At 37.0% G+C, this 20,270-nt stretch overlaps 1 protein-coding gene across 4 annotated transcripts in view; it reads left to right on the forward strand.

Annotated features, from left to right (window-relative positions):
* atp11c (ATPase phospholipid transporting 11C) overlaps positions 1-19,929 on the forward strand; it is a 111,972-nt gene extending 92,043 nt beyond the window's left edge. For 3 of the 4 annotated variants that reach the window (XM_033030297.1, XM_033030299.1, XM_033030300.1), the window contains 5 exons: positions 1,400-1,465; positions 3,322-3,425; positions 3,739-3,895; positions 12,408-12,516; positions 18,861-19,929. In XM_033030297.1, the coding sequence (XP_032886188.1) occupies positions 1,400-1,465; positions 3,322-3,425; positions 3,739-3,895; positions 12,408-12,503 (423 nt within the window). In that variant the 3' untranslated portion in view covers positions 12,504-12,516; positions 18,861-19,929. The remainder of the gene's footprint in view (positions 1-1,399; positions 1,466-3,321; positions 3,426-3,738; positions 3,896-12,407; positions 12,517-18,860) is intronic. The other variant, XM_033030298.1, reaches the window with a different exon arrangement.
* The last annotated feature ends 341 nt before the right edge of the window (positions 19,930-20,270 follow it).

A 20,270-nucleotide genomic window follows, 5' to 3' on the forward strand; every position in this document is an offset into this window, starting at 1 on the left:
GGAAGTAGTCCAACCATTCTAAACATTCAGTGATCTTGTACTTTGAATCACAGAAATAGATGAAGACTTCATTTGGTATTTCATCAAATGGTTGTGTTGATTCTTAGAAGTTTGGTCAATGTTCCGCAAATTGAATAATGACCTTGCATTTTATGACTGCCGATGATCCTTGGTAAAATTTAATTCTTCACGATTTAAAAAAACTGCTTCAGGCTCTGTGTAGACTACAGTGAAGGTGACAAGTGAGATGTTTGTGGCTCTGTATTTGTTTTGCTCTTGACCTCGCAAATGGTGTAACGGTGAGAATGTTCAGATTCTCACTGAGCAGTAGTGTGCCCTGGGGTGAAACTGAAAATGAATTTAGTTATAAGTTTGCATTTCACATTCTGTGCTGTTTGTGAAAACAAAAAGTTACGTTTGATGAATTTCCAATTTTATTTTCTTATCTGCAGTTGAAATTTGGAAAATGTGCCTGTTTTATTGCTGAAGGATAATGCATAGTTATTTAATCCCCATTGCAACTTGTATTGAAACTTTTTTTTGTCAACCCAACGTCCATTGGGCATTGATGCCCCATCTACTAGTCTGATTTGCCTGCATTTGGCCCATACCCCTCTAAACCTTTCCTGCCCATGTCCAATTGTCTTTTAAATTGTGTTGTACTACCTGCTGCAACTACCTCGTATGGAAGCTCATCTCTTGTACCCACCAACCTCTGAATGAAAAAGTTGCCCCTCTAATATATGAATCTAAGATACTATTAAATGTTTCCATCTCACCTTAAATCTATGATTCCCCTATCCTGTGTAAAAGGATATGTGCTCACTCTATCAATAACTCATGATTTTATGCACATCTACAAGATTGTCCCTTAGTCTCCTTTGCTCCAATGAATACATTCTTAGGTTGCACATCCACACCCTATAGCTCAGGCTATTGAGTCCCAGCATCATTCTTGTATATCTTCACTGCACTCTTTTCAGTTTAATTATATCCTTACTATAGCAGAGTGACCAAAACTGAGCACAATACTCCAAATGTGGCCTCACCAGCATGTTCTACAATTGCAACATAATATTCCTACTTCTATACCTAACATAAACAATTGCTGTCTTTGGTATTACCCAGCATCTGCAGTTCTTTTTTTTTATTACATTCTATACTCAATACCCTGACTGATGAAGGCCAATCTATCAAAAGCCTTCTTTACCACCCTGTGTATCTGTGAAAGCACTAGCAACAATGAGTACTATATTATTTTCTAGACCATAGCCAGCAATAAAATGAGTTTTTTTCTGAAATTATTATCATTAGTCTTTTTAATTTGGGTTTTAAAACAATTAAATGTTGGCTGCATTCTTATGTGGTCTTGTATTTGATTTTGTGTTATCTATTACAGGTTTATGGGAACTGGACTTTTGGAACAATTGTCTTTACGGTTTTGGTATTTACAGTTAATTTCAAGGTCTGTGCTTTTTATAATTATCTTGCATTTGTGAAAATCACTCTTCAAACTTCCTGGCACAGTGTCCCAGCATAATTTTATTCCTGATTTATCGAGTTAAGTGATGTCCTAAGATCATGAACAAGCTTCATAACTCTTGGAACCAGTGCACAATTATCAGATTGTGACTGATCTGTGGCCATATACATTGGCCCATATTGATAATACTCTCAGATACATCTTCCATTTTGTGTTGCTTGTGGAAGAGTCAGTTAATATTACCCCTGAAACAACAAGCTCAAAATAGTAGCCTGAGATTCAATGAGAAAAAATAACTTTCTTCATACAATGTTCCCTTCAATATTTCAAAAACTTCAATGAAATCACCCATCGTGTAAATTACAGCAAATAAAACAATACTTTTTGTAATTGCTCCTTATAATTGAACCCTGATCTTTTATGATAATTGATCAGTTGTCAAACCAGGCTGAGATGCATCCTGTCAAAATACTTTGTATTGCGCATGCGTAGAAGTTTAAGAGAATCCTTTGGTCATGCCAAATCTTCTCAAATGCCTAAGAAAGTAATACAATGATGCACTTTCCTGATCACTGCATCAGTGTAAATGGACCAGGTTAAGTTGCTGGTGATATAGATGCCAAGGAACTTGAAGTTGAGCTGGCGTCGTACTTGCCAAATACTCATGGGTGTGCTAGGAATTGAGCATAAAGCCCTGAAGAGCAGCAGTGTTGAGGGTAAAGGTGAAGGAAATGTTATAACTAATTCGAATCGACTGATGTCTGCTGGTCAGGAAGCCCAGCAGCCAATTGAAGATGAGGGCTTCAAGAACAAGATCCAGAGGTTGAGGGATGTGTTTATTCGGCGTTGAAGGCTAAGCTGATATCCTGACTTTGGTGTTCTTATTCTAAGGGTATTAAGAGCTAAATGGGGTGCAAGAGAGATATTCTTCCAATCCATTTCCCAAGGTGTCTGGGCACAGATGTGGGCCATTATCTATCTTTCAAAGCACTTATGGATAATGTTAAAGGACTGGGTGGTGGTCATTGAGAGAGATCACTCTATTTTTCTTGTGGACTGTAATGACAGTGGTTTCTTTGAAGCAAATAAAAACACCAGACTATCAAAGTGAGAGGGGGTGATATTCAGACCCCGCCGCAGTCTGGCATTTGCTCGATTGAATTGAGCTCTGGCTTGTTTGGGAATTCCTTCTCACCATTCCTGATCACCTTTGTGGAGTTTATACTTGGCCTTCTTGCACAGTATGAAGCCGTCATCTCAAAACCTTGGGTCTGGTCTTGAGCAGAGTGTGAATCTCCTGGATCATGCAAGCTTTCTGGTTAAGATGGACCCTAATTGTCTTGGTTGTTACACAGTCAGCAATGCACCAGTGATGACAAAAGGTATCCTCATTCAAGCTGAAAGAAATGGTCTTAAACCTGTTCCAGTCTACTCGATTACAAACTATAGATCGCCACCTCAGTTTCCCATATTCTAGCTTCATTAAACATCTGTTGGCAGTTATTTCTACATAGCTAATTTCTCTGTGTTTGCAATCTCAAACTTTCCATTTCCTCAAACTAATTGGGAATGTATTTTAAATTGATACTGTACGTGGAGTGTGCATGTTTTTGTCAACTGGCACTGATTTGGTTAGAAAAGTTCTTACTTTTTTCCCTTTAGAACATGCAGATGTTATTTTGTGTTTTTTAATTTTTCCCAATATTATCTTTAGTTGAAACACAATTTTCCAGTATTTTTTATTTGCTGCAAAATGCTAAAGGAAAGTCATGCATGTTTGCATCAGTAGTATTCGGTGGATAATGTATTTTTCATATTTTGTCTTACTGTATTTTCAGCTGGTATTGGACACACGATACTGGACATGGGCCAACCACTTTGTAATATGGGGCTCTTTAGCCTTTTTTGTCGTTTTCTCTTTCTTTTGGGGTAGCATTATATGGTAAGTAGATAAGGATATTTGTAATTCCATTAAAGCTGTATCTTGCTAAAGTTGTTGGTGTATTTACCAAATACACCATTTTTGGCCATGGAGGGATTTGAAGAAATCCATTAAAATATAAAAAAGTGTGGGAGTAACAGGACAGTTCACAGATTGTTGTTTGAATGTGGATTTCAACAGTATTTCTTGCTAAACCATTTAGACCTTCATATTATCACTATATCAACGTTGGCACATGATTTGCATTATACTTTGGTATAACACATATGGCCTGAAAACACTAAACTTAATTGTTTTAATTTCTTTTTGACAGGCCTTTCCTGCAACAACAGAGAATGCACTTTGTGTTTGCACAAATGCTGACTTCTATTTCAGCATGGCTGGCTATAATTTTATTAATAATTGTTAGCTTGGTGCCTGATATTGTGGTAAAACTCTTGAGCAGACCAGTGGGCAGAAGACAGCTGCAGGTAAGTGTCAAGCCCTCAGAATGTGATGGACTGATCTACTTGTATTTAACTTTTTTTAATTCACAGTGGCTATTAGAGAACTCTTGTGCAAATGGTAGACTAGACGCAGATAATATAGAAGTAGCTGTCATAATACCCAAAACCTGAAGATACTTATAGTTGCTTTTGCAACCAGAAGTGATAGTTTAATTTACACTCATTAGTTCTGCTAGAAATTTAAACGTTCTAACATGCATTTAATAAGCAGTAAGGACGGAACTTAACGATGGGAATTGGTCGTATTCCTTTGTGGCTGATGGCTCTTAACATTTTTGCTGGTGATATTATTTATTGAAGAAAAAATGTTTTTAGCAATGTAATATGGTTCTTCACAGTATAATTTCTTAAAGTGCAATAAAATTGTGTCTTAATCATAGATTTTCTTTCTGTGAACCATTGCAACGCATTAGTTGTTCTCTTAACCACAATGGTTTCCAAAAAACTCAAGTGTTTTATTTTAACTTTCACATAAGATTCTCTCAAAATCTGGAAAAGCTGTGTTTCATTGACCAAATGCGGTTTTCCTACCTACAGATTTTTCATCTTAAACTAATTAAAATACAGGAATATTTTGTGCATTCTTGAAGCAGATTTGCTACATTTCCTACATTGAAATGTGTCCCTTCTGGAATAATGATGTAAGGTAACCTGCTGAATAAGACAGCAGCAAAATAAATTACTTTTTTCCTACTCGTAAACTCTATTGAAACTAAGCCGAGCAAACTTGCAGTTATGTATACATTTTGTGCATAGGTTTTGATGTTTTGGAGCATTAAAATCTAGCTTCTAACAGTTGGAAAAACTATTTTCTGTTCTTGGAATTTTAAAACCATAAACTGAACTCTTACGACTTGGGTATAAAATAATTTTCTCGTATTCCATTTAATGTTTACTAGAGCACCCAGGGTAGTTGAGCCTTATTCACCATAGCTCAGCTTGTTCTGTACAGACTTAAAGAACGGGATTTGATGGTAGAAAGTGGTAGCTTTTCTTAATGTGAAGGTAAGCGAAACAAGTGGAAAATTCAAAAAACAAAAATTAGCAAATGGGGTATTTGTATCTGACAATTTAAGATGGGAAATGTTTGGGTATAAGTCCAAACTAAACGTAACTAGTCTTACAGAGTCAGTGTAAACAACATAGAAATTGGGCCCATGACCATGCTGACCCAGAAGCCTTTCATTGCTAATTCCATTTGCCCTCATTAGTCCTTGCATCCCTGTACCCCTTTCCTATCAAAGTACCTGCCCAAATGCCTCTTATATGTATCTGCCTTTACCACTTCCTCTGGCAACTTGTTTCATATCATGGAAAAATGTCCCTCGGTTCATCTTTAAATTTTAACTATTAATCTTGAAAGAAGAAACATTAATGTTTAAACACAATTACAATAAGTGTTCACTTGCTGAGAGGTGGATTTAAAGAGTCCAGACAAGGAAATGGTGCAGTCATTTTCATGAATATATTAGAATGACTCTTGTTTAAAAGTTCATGGGCCATTTTATTCTTGCCTTGCCAGTAGTGTTTTTGCACAGGGCCATGCAAAGTGATCTGAATGCAACTAAATGCTAAGTTACACTGAGATTTGCAGGGCAGCAACTTGAAAGTACTTAGAAAGGTGAGCTGTATCAGTGGGCAGAGTAGCAGTCGCCATTTGGATCCAGGGCATTACATCAGAACTGGAAAATGAGAAGACAAATGGATTTTAAGTTGCAGAAAGGGTGGAGAGAACAAGATTGTCTGTGATAGGATGCAGATCATGGTTATCATGGTACCAATTACTATAAAAGTTTCCAGTTACAGATAGAAATTAAAAAAGTGAATCAAAGTACATTTAGTGTTCAGATTGGAGCATTACAGTCTAACTTCAAAGAGTTAGAAAGACTGTTCTCTGCACTGTGATTTGAAGATATAGAATGAATCCAATGATGAGTCTGATTGGCCTTAATATACCCAGGTGAAAGATGACTTGCCATTCCTTGATCTTGCATGGGGCTTCATTGGAGTAAGGGGTGCCATAGATAGAGATCAGATTTGGATTGGGATGTAGAATTTTAAGTGATAAGTGAATTTTAAGTGAATACTTGATAATCCTTGTGGACTGAAAGGAAGTCTTCTGTAAACTGGCTATCCAATCTGGATTTAATTTCTCTAATGTCGAGAAAACCATGTTATGAGCAGCGAATGCACTATCTAATTTGCAAGAAGTCATGTGAATTGCTTCAGCTTGAAAGACTTGGTGGGTCCCTGGGTGGTGGGAAGGGAAGAGATAAAAGAGCAGTGTTGCTTTTCTTACAGTTGTATGGTAAATTGCTTGTAAAGGAGAATAGTGGAGATGGAGAAATTAAGTCATCAAGATAATATTGAAACAGCAGGGATAAGGACAATGCTGGTAGAATTCTGTTATAGGTAACAACTCTATTCTGTTTTGAGCTGCAATGAAGAATGAAATTATTAATTGACAGATAAATTGTTTTCATTTTTAATCTACAATTTTATTGGTATTTCATCAATGTGTCATGTGATTTGATGTACCTATCTAAAATATTTGATGGTTTACAAAGGATCTGTTTGCATGTGCACTGGATTGTCGTCAAATCTGAGCTCATATTCCATTAATCCTATAAATGAGCTCTTGGAGGAACAAACCAGAGATCGTAAATTTAAATGATGATAGACATTGACTCGTTAAATACAAATGTTTGCACAGCACTTGAATAATGTTACAGATTCTTCCGTTAAGTGGCAATAATAACTATTAAATCTAGATGAGGCAGACTTAATTATTGGAATGTATTCAAGTTTTTCTGAGGATACACTAATAAAATATCTGCCCCCAAGGATGCAGTATTTTCAATCGCTAGCATGGCATAATTGGACTTAATTACAAAATTCTCTATCAAATAGCGCACTATTTTAAAGAACCAGAAAAATGTAAGAAAAATCACCAACCTTTCCAATGTGAGAATATTTCCAAGCAATGTAATATTTTTAATGCTAAACTTAAGATGGCAATTAATGTTGCAGTTATTCACAATATTTTCAATTGCATCTGAATGGCGATGATCAGAAGAATCTGTGCTGTATTAAGTTTTGTGGTGCATGACTGCTCAAAGCAGTGTTAATTTGTGGGATTCTCTTGATTTCTTGCAATTCCTTCTCTCTTTAAAATCTTTTAACATGCCTGCCTGAAATATTCCTGATAATCCCCATTTGGGTCTCTTCTTTTTTCCCTCTCCTTTCTCACTCTGAACCAGGCAAGACATCACTTGCCTTCTTCCAGACAGTCTACAGTCTTTATGCTCTCACAAACCTCCAGCAACCAGAGTTTCTCTTGGAATGATTGAGGTGATCTCTCTTCCTTTCCATGTATAACTTGTATTTCTTTTTTGCCTGTCATGGATTTTTCCACCTTTTATTTTGATGGATTTTGTGTGCATGTTTACTTATTTAAATGCACCTTTCTGAAATAACACTGGTCTTACATGTGTATAAAATTGTGAAAAGCTATATATATATTTTATTGTGAAATCTTGTACTAGACAATCGTGGGTGATGATGCTTATAAACTAAGACTGCTTATATATTTTAATTTGAATTGGGAGCCAGCATATCTATTCTCTATTGCCTGGTGGCAGTCCAGTAGTTTTCAGTGTCACTGGATCTGCAAGCAGTAATCAAGCTATTGGAAGTAGATTTCTGACATTTATAGTGTAATATCTGCTGACCAAAAACATGAAAATAAAGACTTAACAGCACAATAAGTAACTATTGAAGTAATCTCAGTATAACGGGATTAGATTATCTCGTAAATTGTTACCACGGTTCTCATTCTGTTTTTTCTGAAAACGCCAAGTGAACTCAACATGGTAGCACATTAAAACTAGCAATGATACCAGTTAATTACCTTTTCAGGGAAGTCATATACCTTTCATCATGCAAAAGTATACCTTGCATGTGGGAAGAATAGCTAATAACAATGTTGTACATAGCAAATGGCAAGTTATTAAAACTGGGTCGTCTATTTTATTTTGATGCCCCAAAAAGTGTGAGAGCGTAATTTAAGTAGTATCATGGTTGGTTCTGTTCATTTCCCATTTCATATGCATTTTAAAAAGCATGTTCAATGTTGGTTTTCATCTACATGCCTTGACGTTGTATGTGCTTGGCTATTTGCTTTGTCGTTCATGCCTCACACTAGCAGTGTATTTAATTTTTTGAGGAGTCTCCAGTTCAGGAGAGTACCTACGTTGCTTTGATTCCTAATTCTATTGATTTTCAGATTGCTCGATACCATCAACATGGCAGAAGCTGGCTACTAATCAAATTCAAGCCACTTCTTTTTCATTCGGATTTTCAGATAATATCAGTAGTTGGCACATACTAGCTATAGCGAATCAGCCAAGCTGTGCTGTAACAAATGTGGAACCCTGAGCTTGGAGGCCAAAGTATTTGTTAGCTAATGCCTAGATATAAAATATGACACTTGTAGCTGATAAACAACTGCTTCTGTCACTCCAAACAGTGATAGTATAGTATAGATGGTATAGCCTGTGACTATGTCATCATCAGAAGGATGGTGACATTTCTTTATAATTCTTTGTTATATTGAGTAGTTTGCCAACCAGGTTGTGGAGAGCTCTTGTTCTCCATGCATGATTGTTAAGAATAAATAGTGCCTATAGCATCGCAACTAAAACTACATCCATTGTGGATCGTGATTCTGAGTTGGTGGATTGTTAATCCAACTTGCTCTAGCTAACTCATCCACAAGAATAATAAGTAAAAGTAGGCCAGGTTCTCGCTCAGCTCCACTTTCCTCCATGTTCTCTGTAACTTTCAGCTCACCTGCAGTCCAACAATTGGCTTGTCTATGCACTGCTGCATCCTCTACAGTGTTGAGATGGAAAATTTGAGAGATTCATGAACTGAGAAAATAAATTCTGCTGTTTATATCTGCACTCACAAGTAGAAACATTTCAGCAAAAAAAACCCTGTCAGATCAAAACAGTAACATATACTCACTAAGACAGCCCAAATTCTATTCTGTTGACTGCATGAAAGATTTCCCCATTTTAATTAAATAAACATTTGTAAAGCCAACATTGATCCTGAGGCCACCAAATGATTAATGTCTTATCACCATTGACATCCTAAAGATGATTCCTAATTAAGGTTACCAGGTGGAGCTTCCGCCCCCTTGAGGTAGACCCACAGCATCTGTTGTTGCAGGACTCTACCATCAAATGGAGCTCAGGGCCTGGCAGACATTGACGCAGAGACAACAACCTGGCTGCTCAACACCCGGCTTGAGATCTAACTATTCCTTTGGTTTATGTTTCATTCGCAAGAAGAAGAGACCATCAAAGTGCTATCCAGGAGTGAACCTGCTTTCTTGTGATTTGGTTAGAGATGAGACACATTACATCTGCACAGATTTTTGGTTAGCTTGGTTGAACACTTTGAAAACTCTTAGTCAATTTTATTTGTGCGTGTCACCACTTTAAAAATTGATCATGTCTTTATTGAGTCAGTAAGCAAGAGCAGCACATGATTTTATTTTTAAATACTTGTGCTGACAAAAATTTAATGAAATGTAAATGTATTTTCTCCATTTAAATGCTTAATTGAGGTCATGTCAATTTATCTGCTACAGTTAGTTATTATGCTGACTATAGCCAAGCAAGGGAGAATTCCAGTGAAAATCCCACAAAGTATAAACTAAGTGCCTACATTTTAATTTGAAAAGATTGACTAAGAATTAGTCCATTATTTGGTGTTTGCCCACAGGAGAGTTCAATAACATCATGGTAATTATATCATTGACCAAATAATAGATTGTGCTGTGGTTGTAATGTACTAAAAAAAAACACAATGATGTTAATGCAGATTTAGCACAAGGTTTTTGTGAACCAGCTAACCATTGGATCAAAGATTGCAGTTGTAAATTTCACTGGTAGGCAAATTAACACCATGATCACTTTGTTGAAAGGGATGTTTTAGCAATTATATTATTAAATGACTGAGAAGGTTTGAGAGGCAATTGGCCTGCTTCTCATAATTCACACACCCATGCCTGCATTGGAAGGCCCTGTGCAAATCTATCACTATTTTTCCCTTTAAACTAAAATGCATTGTTTTGAACAGTTTCCAAGCTAATCTAGCTAGTGAACTTCAGTGAATCTAGCGTATTTATGGCACAGACCTTGATACCAGAAGGGCTTCAGCTGCTGCCCAAGTTAACGGTAGGGTTTTAATAATACAGTGCCCTCCAAAGACTCATCATTTATTTATTTGCCTCTGTACTCCACAATTTGAGATTTGTAATAGAAAAAATCATGTGGTTAAAGTGCACATTGTCAGATTTTAATAAAGGCCATTTTTACACATTTTGGTTTCACCATGCAGAAATTACAGCAGTGTTTATACATAGTCCACCATTTCAGGGCACCATAATGTTTGGGACACAGCAATGTCATGTAAATTAAAGTAGTCATGTTTAGTATTTTGTTGCATATCCTTTGCATGCAATGACTGCTTGAAGCCTACGATTCATGGATGGGTGTCTTCTCTGGTGATGCTCTGCCAGGATGTATTGCAGCCATCTTTAGCTTATGCTTGTTTTGGGGCTAGTCCCCTTCAGTTTTCTCTTCAGCATATAAAAGGCATGCTCAATTGGGTTCAGATCGGGTGATTGACTTGGCCACTCAAGAATTTACCATTTTTTAGCTTTGAAAAATTCCTTTGTGGCTTTAGCAGTATGTTTGGGATCATTGTCTTGCTGTAGAATGAACTGCCAGCCAATGAGGTTTGAGGCATTTGTTTGAACTTGAGCAGATAGGGTGTGTCTATACACTTCAGAATTAATTATGCTAGTACCTTCAGCAGCCATACATGCTCAGGCCATAACATCCCCACCACTGTGTTTCACAGATGAGTTGGGATGCTTTGGGTCTTGGGCAGTTCCTTCTCTCCTGCGTACTTTGCTCTTGCCATCACTCTGATATAAGTTAATCTTCGTCTCTTCTGTCCACAAGACCTTTTTTCTAGAACTGTGGTTACTCTTTTAAGTACTTCTTGGCAAACTGTAACATGGCCATCCGATTTTTGAGGCTAACCAGTGGTTTGCGTCTTGCAGTGTAGCCTCTGTATTTCTGTTCATGAAGTTTTCTGCGGACAGTGGTCATTGACAAATCCACACCCGACTCCCCAGGAGTGTTTCTGATCTGTCAGACAGGTGTTTGGGGATTTTTCTTTATTATAGAGAGAATTCTTCTGTCATCAGCTGTGGAGGTCTTCCTTGGCCTGCCAGTCCCTTTGTGATTAGAATGCTCACCAGTGCTCTCTTTCTTCTTAATGATGTTCCAAACAGTTGATTTTGGTAAGCCTAAGATTTGGCTGATGTCTCTAACAGTTTTAGTCTTGTTTCTCACTCATAAATGGCTTCTTTGGCTTTCATTGGCACAACTTTGGTCTTCATGTTGATAAACAGCAATAAAAGTTTCCAAAGGTGATGGAAAGACTAGGTGCTGAGAGCTCTCTTATACCTGCATTAAGGAGGCAATTAAACACACCTTAGCAATTACAAATGCCTGTGAAGCCATGTGCCATGTGTCCCAAACATAACGGTGCCCTGAAATGGGGGGACTATGTATAAATACAGCTGTAATTTCTACATGGTGAAACCAAAATGTATAAAAATGGCCTTTAATAAAATCTGACAATGTGCACTTTAACTACATGTGAATTTTTTCTAATACAAATCTCAAATTGTGGAGTACAGAGGCAAATAAATAAATGATGGGTCCCAAACATCATGGAGGGCACTGTATGTCTGAATGTTTTTGCTTCAAACAAAATGAAACAAGACTCAAGATAGGGATACTGGTCAGTGAAGTCTGATGTTTGTAGTCTTCGATTATGCCTTTGTAGTTGTACAGTTTGATGGCTAACCATCCAATGTGAACAGTGTTCCCTTGAGTGAGATTTGGAAAGGGCGAGTGGCTAGAAAGAAGGCTTTTAACTGTTAACTTTTAAGTCCAAAGAATTGTCTCAACCCGAAACATCACCCATTCCTTCTCTCCAGAGATACTGCCTGTCCTGCTGAGTTACTCCAGCATTTTGTGTTTAGGCTTTTAACTGTGCTCTGTTCAACAGGAGCTGAAGGGATCAATTGGTAAACCCGTAGTACCTTTTAAACATTCGCCAAGCTATTATTGTGTTATAATCAATTTGATTCATTTTCTCTTATGCTGCTAGAAACATATTAATGCAAATTAATTTTTGAGGCGGAGTATCTACACCACTCATTTTTTTCCATTTTAGCTCAGGTGTTTGTGGCAGCTATTCAGATTTTTATTGTAAACTTAAGACTGAAAACGCCCTTTCTGTAGTGATGTAATCTCCTAGATAACTATTACCAACACAATCTGTGCTATAGAAGTTTTCTAAGTTGTTCACCTCGTTGTTACAGAGATATTTGGTCTATAACAAGGCTGCTGATTCAGTTACGACCCCCAGATCCCCTGTTGAACCACTTCTTGCAAGATCTTTCTCAATTGAATCATGATTGGCATTGACAGGTACTGGTATTTTAATAGTTATCTCCTAGTTTGATCTTTAATTTGGATTAGTTTGATTTTCATTTAAGTAGGTTGATTAATCGTTTTAATAATATCAAGAATAAATTGTGCAATCTATCAACCTGCATCTCTAGGTACAGATGAATAAACAGCCACTGTGCTTCAGTTTTCAGAGTTGTGCAAAGTTTTTTATTTGCTGTTGGTGTGGGGCTTGTTACTCATGCATTACCCATGAATATGGCTTCAGCTCAATCTGTTGCATGCAAAACTGCTTTGGTGAATGCCAGGTATGCTATAAAGAGATGCACGATAATCCAGCACGGAGTATTGTTGAGCGAGCATCATGTGCATGTCATTTGTTGCCCTCCATTTATGTGATATCCTATTATGTAATGTTTCTGTGGTGTATTCTGAACTAGATGCATTAATATGATATTTAATATTTGAGAAAATATACAGTAATGAACCAAATGTAAAATGAGTGGGACCTAGGTAGTTTCTGGGTGCATTAACTTTGGTTATTGGGGAGGGAGGGGGGGGGATGTTGAGGAACTAGTAAAGTCCTTGTGCAAAATTAACCTTTTTTTCCCTTCATCGCGCTATGCCTTGAATCAGTGAAACTGGTTTGCTATCGAGCTCCATCATGTGAGTCCCCTGTAATCTGTATGATTAGAAAGCACACACTCATGTAGTTGGAATTGACTTTGTCCAATAATTTGCCATCAATTCTATTGATGGTAACACAGTAACTGTAGATCAGGGTACCTTTTACCCAGATAAAATAATAAATGCTTAAATGTCCATTGAGGAACCATGTGCTGAGTATGGTCCACAATCTGATTCAAAATGAAACAAAACACTGGAAATGCATATCGAGTCATGCAGCATCTGTGGAGAGAGAAACAGTTAATATAATGTCAGATCTGAGTACTTCCTGGAGCTTCTGTTTTTATATCAGACTTCCAACATCTGCAGCACTGCCTTTGGTTTCTAATCTAAACTGTATACTGTTAATGCAGGCAATGCAATTTTTTAATGTGGTCAGCCAACTTAAAATCAGCTAGGCTTCCACCCAACGATGCATCTTCTGGCTCAATATTCCAATAAGGTTCTGAGAAAGCACCACATCATTAGATGGTCAACCTTTTGGGAGAAAATTCAATTTCAAGTGAATGTTGAAAACAGACTTCATTATTTCTATTCACTTTGAAAGCTTTAAACCAAATATTTTCGCAAACAATACCATCCAAGTATTTTTTTTAATCTTTAAAAATAATGTGGATTTCTTTGTGCACAAATTGGTTGGCTCCTTCCCCAACATTTATTTGCTAATTCAACATTGAAGTAGTCAATATTTTTTAAATGTAATAAGGCTTTTTCTGCTTTATTTTTTTTAAAGATAAAAATGCTAATTGGAGTTATCTGTAATTTCAGTAAACTGACTTTTGATCAAAATGGTTTCTTCCCACCTTAATTATATTTTCTATTAAATGATATTGCCTGAAGTAGCTTGGTCATAACTGTCCATCTTGTTATTGATCCCTGGTGTCCTCTTTGTTTCATGGGAATGCCACTGTTCTATGTTTTACCCATGTCTTGTTAATTTCAACAGAGCTTTATTTCAAACGTCTGATGTTAGTCAGACAGGATCTACCCTTTTTGAATCTGCTGGCTGTCATTTCAAATTATTTGGGTAGGAATATCCTGACTTGAAGGAACCATGATGCAGCTAAGGAATAACTTTTGAAAGTGTTCTGGTTACGGCTGCTTTATTTTCACCAAGGAGCGATACAGTGCTCTCCATAATGTTTGGGACAAAGACCCATCATTTATTTATTTGCCTCTGTACTCCACAATTTGAGATTTGTAATAGAAAAAAAATCACATGTAATTTAAGTGCACATTGTCAGATTTTGATAAAGGCCATTTTTATACATTTTGGTTTCACTATGTAGAAATTACAGCAGTGTTTATACATAGTCCCCCTGTGAATGGTAGGCCTCTGGGGAGTGTTGTAGAGCAGAGGGATCTACGAGTGCAGGTGCATGGTTCCTTCATGGTCAAGTTGCAGATAGATAAGGTGGTCAAAATGGCTTTTGGCACATTGACCTTCATCAGTCAGATTATAGAAGTTGGGAAGTCATGTTGCAGTTGTATAAGACATTGGTGAGACCGCATTTAGAATATTGTGTTCAGTTCTGGGCACCATGTTATAGGAAAGATATTGTCAAGCTTGAAAGGGTTCAGAGAAGATTTACAAGGATGTTGCCAGGACTAGAGGGTGTGAGCAAGAGGGAGAGGTTGAGTAGGCTGGGTCTCTATTCCTTCGAGTGCAGGAGGATGAGGGGTGATCTTATAGAGGTGTACAAAATCATAAGAGGAATAGATCGGGTAGATGCACAGTGTCTCTTGGGGAATTGTAGGGTAATTGAGGACATTGGTTCAAGGTGAAGGGGAAAAGATTTAATAGCAATCCGAGGGGTAACCTTTTCACTCAAAGGGTGGTGGGTGTATGGAACATGCTGCCAGATGAGGTAGTTGAGGCTGGGACTATCCCAACGTTTAAGAAACAGTTAGACAGGTACATGGTACCAGACTGATTCCTAGGATGTCAGGACTTTCATATGAAGAAAGACTGGATAGACTCGGCTTGTACTCGCTAGAATTTAGAAGATTGAGGGGGGATCTTATAGAAACTTACAAAATTCTTAAGGGGTTGGACAGGCTAGATGCAGGAAGATTGTTCCCGATGTTGGGGAAGTCCAGAACAAGGGGTCACAGTTTAAGGATAAGGGGGAAATCTTTTAGGACCGAGATGAGGAAAACATTTTTCACACAGAGAGTGGTGAATCTCTGGAATTCTCTGCCACAGAAGGTAGTTGAGGCCAGTTCATTGGCTATATTTAAGAGGGAGTTAGATGTGGCCCTTGTGGCTAAAGGGATCAGGGGGTATGGAGAGAAGGCAGGTAAAGGATACTGAGTTGGATGATCAGCCATGATCATATTGAATGGCGCTTCAGGCTCGAAGGGCCGAATGGCCTACTCCTGCACCTAGTTTCTATGTTTCTATGGTTCTATGGATAAGACAGGTTTGGAGGGATATGGACCAAGTGCAGACATGTGGGACTAGTGTAGCTGGGACATGTTGGCCGGCGTGGACAAGTTGGGCCGAAGGGCCTGTTTCCACACTGTATTACTCTGTGACTATCACCAAAGGATATGGGATAAGCCATTTAGGACTGGGATGAGGGGAAATTTCTTCGCCAGAGAATGTCAAACCTGTAGAATTGTCGACTACAGAAATCAGATTATTAGTTGCATAATACTTCCTGCACATATTTAAAGAAATCAAAGATTATGGGAAGAAAGTAAGTGCAGATCACTGATTTTTTAATGGTCTAACAGGTCCAGTCAAACATTGTCAAATGCACAGGTACAATGAAGCACAGGTACATTGTAAATCTTGCTTTCAGTCGAATCACAGGCATATAGATTCAATCAAATACAAAACCATACATAAATTATACAGAAATTACATATCAAATTCTAAAAGGAAAAAATGCATAAAAAGTAAGGCACTAGCAGAAAAACAATTTCAAAAAAAAAGTTTCATGATAGTGAATGAGGTGGGCCGAAGTGTTCCATCGCTGAGGTAGGATTTGGGTTGTGCAGGTTGGAACAGAAACCTGACCAATGTAGGAAAGTAGCTGTTCCTGAGCCAGGTAATGTGGTACTTCAGGCTTCCGTGCCTCCTGTTGTGCAGTAGTAGCAGGAAGAGGGTATGGCCCGGATAGTGCGGATCATCGATCCCACTGCATTCTTGGTTAGTCCTGTTTTGCCGAATGGCCTATTCCCATTTTCAGTTTCAATGTTAACCCTTTAGCACATTTATTGTTTTGGGCATGCACACATTTATATTGTCATTTTGATGAAAAAGATGATTCTAAGATAGTAAAATTAATTAAAGGTGGCTGGAGAGAAACGGCTGCTGACTGGGGAATAGACAATAGGTGCAGGAGTAGGCCATTCAGCCCTTCGAGTCAGCACTGCCATTCAATGTGATCATGGCTGATCATCCCCAATCAGTACCCCGTTCCAGCCTTCTCCCCATATCCCCTGACTCTGCTATCTTTAAGAGCCCTTTCTAGCTCTGGTATTACTGCAAATAATCTGATGAATATTTTGTATTGGGATGAGTTTAGCAGAGTGTAGCACAGGATAAATTCCCTTATGTGTCCTGCGGTTGGAGACAGATAAACTAATTTTAAATATGAGATTGATGGGGTTTTGTTATCCATGTGTGGCCAAAGGAAGATATGTAATTTGTGTAAAATGTAAGTATAATCTGCAAATGGAGATCAGTTGGGAGACCACTCTGAAGAGTGGAACGGATTCAAGGGTTGAAATGGACAACTCCAATGCTAAGATTTGTATTCATTGTACAATCAGGAAAATGCCAGGGTAGATGCACAAGCAAATGACTTTTTTGCACATTAAACTTCTTTTGTTCTACAGCAGCAAACATGCAAGGGGAAAAAGGGTAGAAATTGAGATGGGGGGAAGGTTTGGCAAAAGTCTAAACACATGCCTTCAGTCAATCTAACTTACTTTTGATATTGCCCTGATGTGAATTTTTCTCACTATTTTCTCTTGCTACTTTTTGATTTTCATTTGATTTGATATTCCAGACAAACCTGGAAATTGCGCAGTGTTAGTGTTTTTCCTGGACTTTCTTGTCTTAAAGAAATAAAGACCTGTTTGATACTTTTGTTTTTGAATTTAATTACTGCATGTTAAGCATACCATTTTTTTTAAAATAGTACAGTAACTTGTAATGTCCTTTGATTTTGGATGGACCAGCTACTTTTTTTATCTAAGGACTTTGTTTCATTTCAATTTTATTGTTTTTCGATTACAAGCAGAATTAGCTGGCAAAGAAAAACTAGACCTTCACAAAGTTGGAAATAATTTGAACGTTATCTCTATTGGACCTAGAATATATCAGTTCTGAATTCCATGAATACTAAATTTGTGTAACCTCGTGATTTGGGAACCGGATAGAACATCAATATTGCCAAGCGGATTAAAAAAAAGCCATTTTAGAAGGCTATCCCTGACATTAAAAAAAAATGTGCTCGTCTTTGGTGGAAGGAAGGAATTTAAAAGAACAACAATTTCTCTTGACAATGTAATGCCACTAATTATCAGGTTGCCGTTACACCAACACACGTTAGAGAAGTTGCATTTATTTGTGCATTCAAATCTGTTGGAAGCAAATTTAATTTAGTAAATTAATATTCCTGATTCAGTTGTCGAAATAATCCTGAAGTTGGGTAATTCTGAGTCTAAGAAAGATTAAAACTAAGAAATTTGCACGATGAAAGATATATAAATAGCAATATTTTAAAGAAACTGTAATTAACACAGATTGGAGCAAAATATGGCAACAAGGAGTCTGTAGAAGGGTCCTAACACAAAACATCACCCCGTTTTCTCCAGAGATGCTGCCTGACCCGCTGAGTTACTCCAGCACATCTAAGGCATTAATATCCCTTATTTTTGTAAATTTAGTTTCAAATCCATTTTGCAGGGAGTTGCAGCATCTTAATTGCACAAGAAAATACAGCCCAAAATAAAGCTTTGAGCTGAGATGCAATCACATTTTGGAGGGAATTGCTAATCTATTTGAAACAATGTGATTATCTGTTGAAATTATAAGAATTTAAGGTGATTTCAATGATTCTTGCAACTCAGGCCACATTTCGGCCTTCTGTACAGTTTGACACCAGTAATCTGACTTGGAGTACCGCTAAACCTAAACAGTTCTTCATTACTGTATAGGAAAACCGAGGCAACTTTGGCTTCTAACTATTTAGCTTTTAATCTTCCAGGGAGTTCACTAATAATTTACCTCTTTATTATCCTTCTTTAGCAAGTGGCATATATTACACAGTAAATCTTTTGAATTAAATTCCAATAATCCAATAGTTATCAATATTTAAGGGTAAAAATAAGTTGTAATTAGAAGTTGGTAGTAAGCCCCTGTCATTATTATACATGCACTGCATATGTCACTCAAATAATAGGAATCTTTCTAAATGTGATTACTTAATGCACTTTTAAAAATGTTCTTTTTAGCCAAAGCAAGTATCCAAGAAAGTAATTTGGCTTCACAGGAAACCAGTTTGCTTTAAACTTGGAGTAAATAATTAATGAATGAGTATCCTTTATGTCCACAGACCTTTTCATTATTTTCCTGATTACTTTTAGCTATCTATTATGTTTATGTCTGATGCACTAGTTCAATAAACATTGAAAGTAACACTCTGTGTTTCTCTTTACAGTGTGTAAGATATGCAGTGCCTGAATTGCTGGCATTTCGATATACTACAGATAGTTCTTTAATTGAAGTAAAAAATCTGAAGAACTGATTAAGCTGTGAAGAAATATTTAAGCAGTTGGATTGATAAATCCATATTGAAACCACTTTCTACACTATTGTGCCTCTGATATTAAAAGTTGGTAACAAACTGATTGGAAGTAACCCCAAATGGACATCTGAAGAGTATCTGAATATGAATTTTACATTGGTGAAGATTTTCTGATGAAGATCAGAAATTGTAATATGATGTGTTCTAAGAATGCACTTTTAATTTAATCACTGGACTGAGTTTATTTTTGTTTTATGGCTTTGTAATGCAGTATGTAACACAATTTGGGACAAAAAAAATCTTGGGGGCAAAAAAGTTTGACATTGATTACATCTGAATTGTCATTCTTCCAAAACACATTTTATTCTCCATTTCAGTAATCAGGGATTGTCAAATTTATGAATTGTTATAACAGCTTCCTGTACTTAAGTGATATGTTGCCTGTAAATACTTACTATCGGGTGGATTAAACGGTTTGCTAAATCTTGGTTATAGTGATGCACCAAGAAATATCCTGGCAAGTTTTTTACATATTAATTTTTTCTAGTGTAATTCAAATGTTCCATGGTCTAAAGTCAGTGATCTGGGTAGATAGGCATGTTTTTCAATGCTAAACCAATGATCAATTGATGCTCATGAATGAAGACAAGTGTGTCCTGTCTGTACCTCCAGTGGATTTGTTTAGTTTTATTTAAAACCAACTAATTTAAATTAGTAAAGTAGGAATTGAGGTGGGCTCTAAACTGTGGTAACTGTCTTAAGCATGACCTAAAGTCAGCATTGTTCACTTTTTACCGATATGGAATGTTTATAATTCAGAAGATATAGGAGTCCATAAGATGTAGTCTAGTTATTAAGAAACTGCAAAGTCTGGATCTTAATTGAACTACAGTCTGAAAAATTATGTATGCTGACATTTTATATATAAAATAAGCTTCTGTATAAACCTCAAAAAACATGAATAAATATTCTTTAGAAAAAATTGGTTTATAACTTGTCCATTTATATTTGAATTCTGGTGATTTATTATTTTGCCACAAAGAATAAAAACAGCAGTGTTTCATGGTAACTAAGTGGTTTGTGAGTATGTGGTTGTGATTATTAATGATACTTGGCTTAGATTTGGGGTGGGCATTGTACTTTATTATGCATCTTAAGCTTTGTTTTTGCTTATAGAGTCAGTTGGAGAGAAACCAGAACTTAAGCGTATCATGTATAGTAATCCCCACTTCGCATCATAATTTCCAAAGTTTAATGGGCAGCATGGAGGCACAGTGGTAGAGTTGCTACCTTACAGTGCTTGCAGCACCGGAGACCCGGGTT

The sequence above is a fragment of the Amblyraja radiata genome, chromosome 12 (genome assembly GCF_010909765.2).
Source record: "Amblyraja radiata isolate CabotCenter1 chromosome 12, sAmbRad1.1.pri, whole genome shotgun sequence".
Taxonomy (NCBI): Eukaryota; Metazoa; Chordata; class Chondrichthyes; order Rajiformes; family Rajidae; genus Amblyraja; species Amblyraja radiata.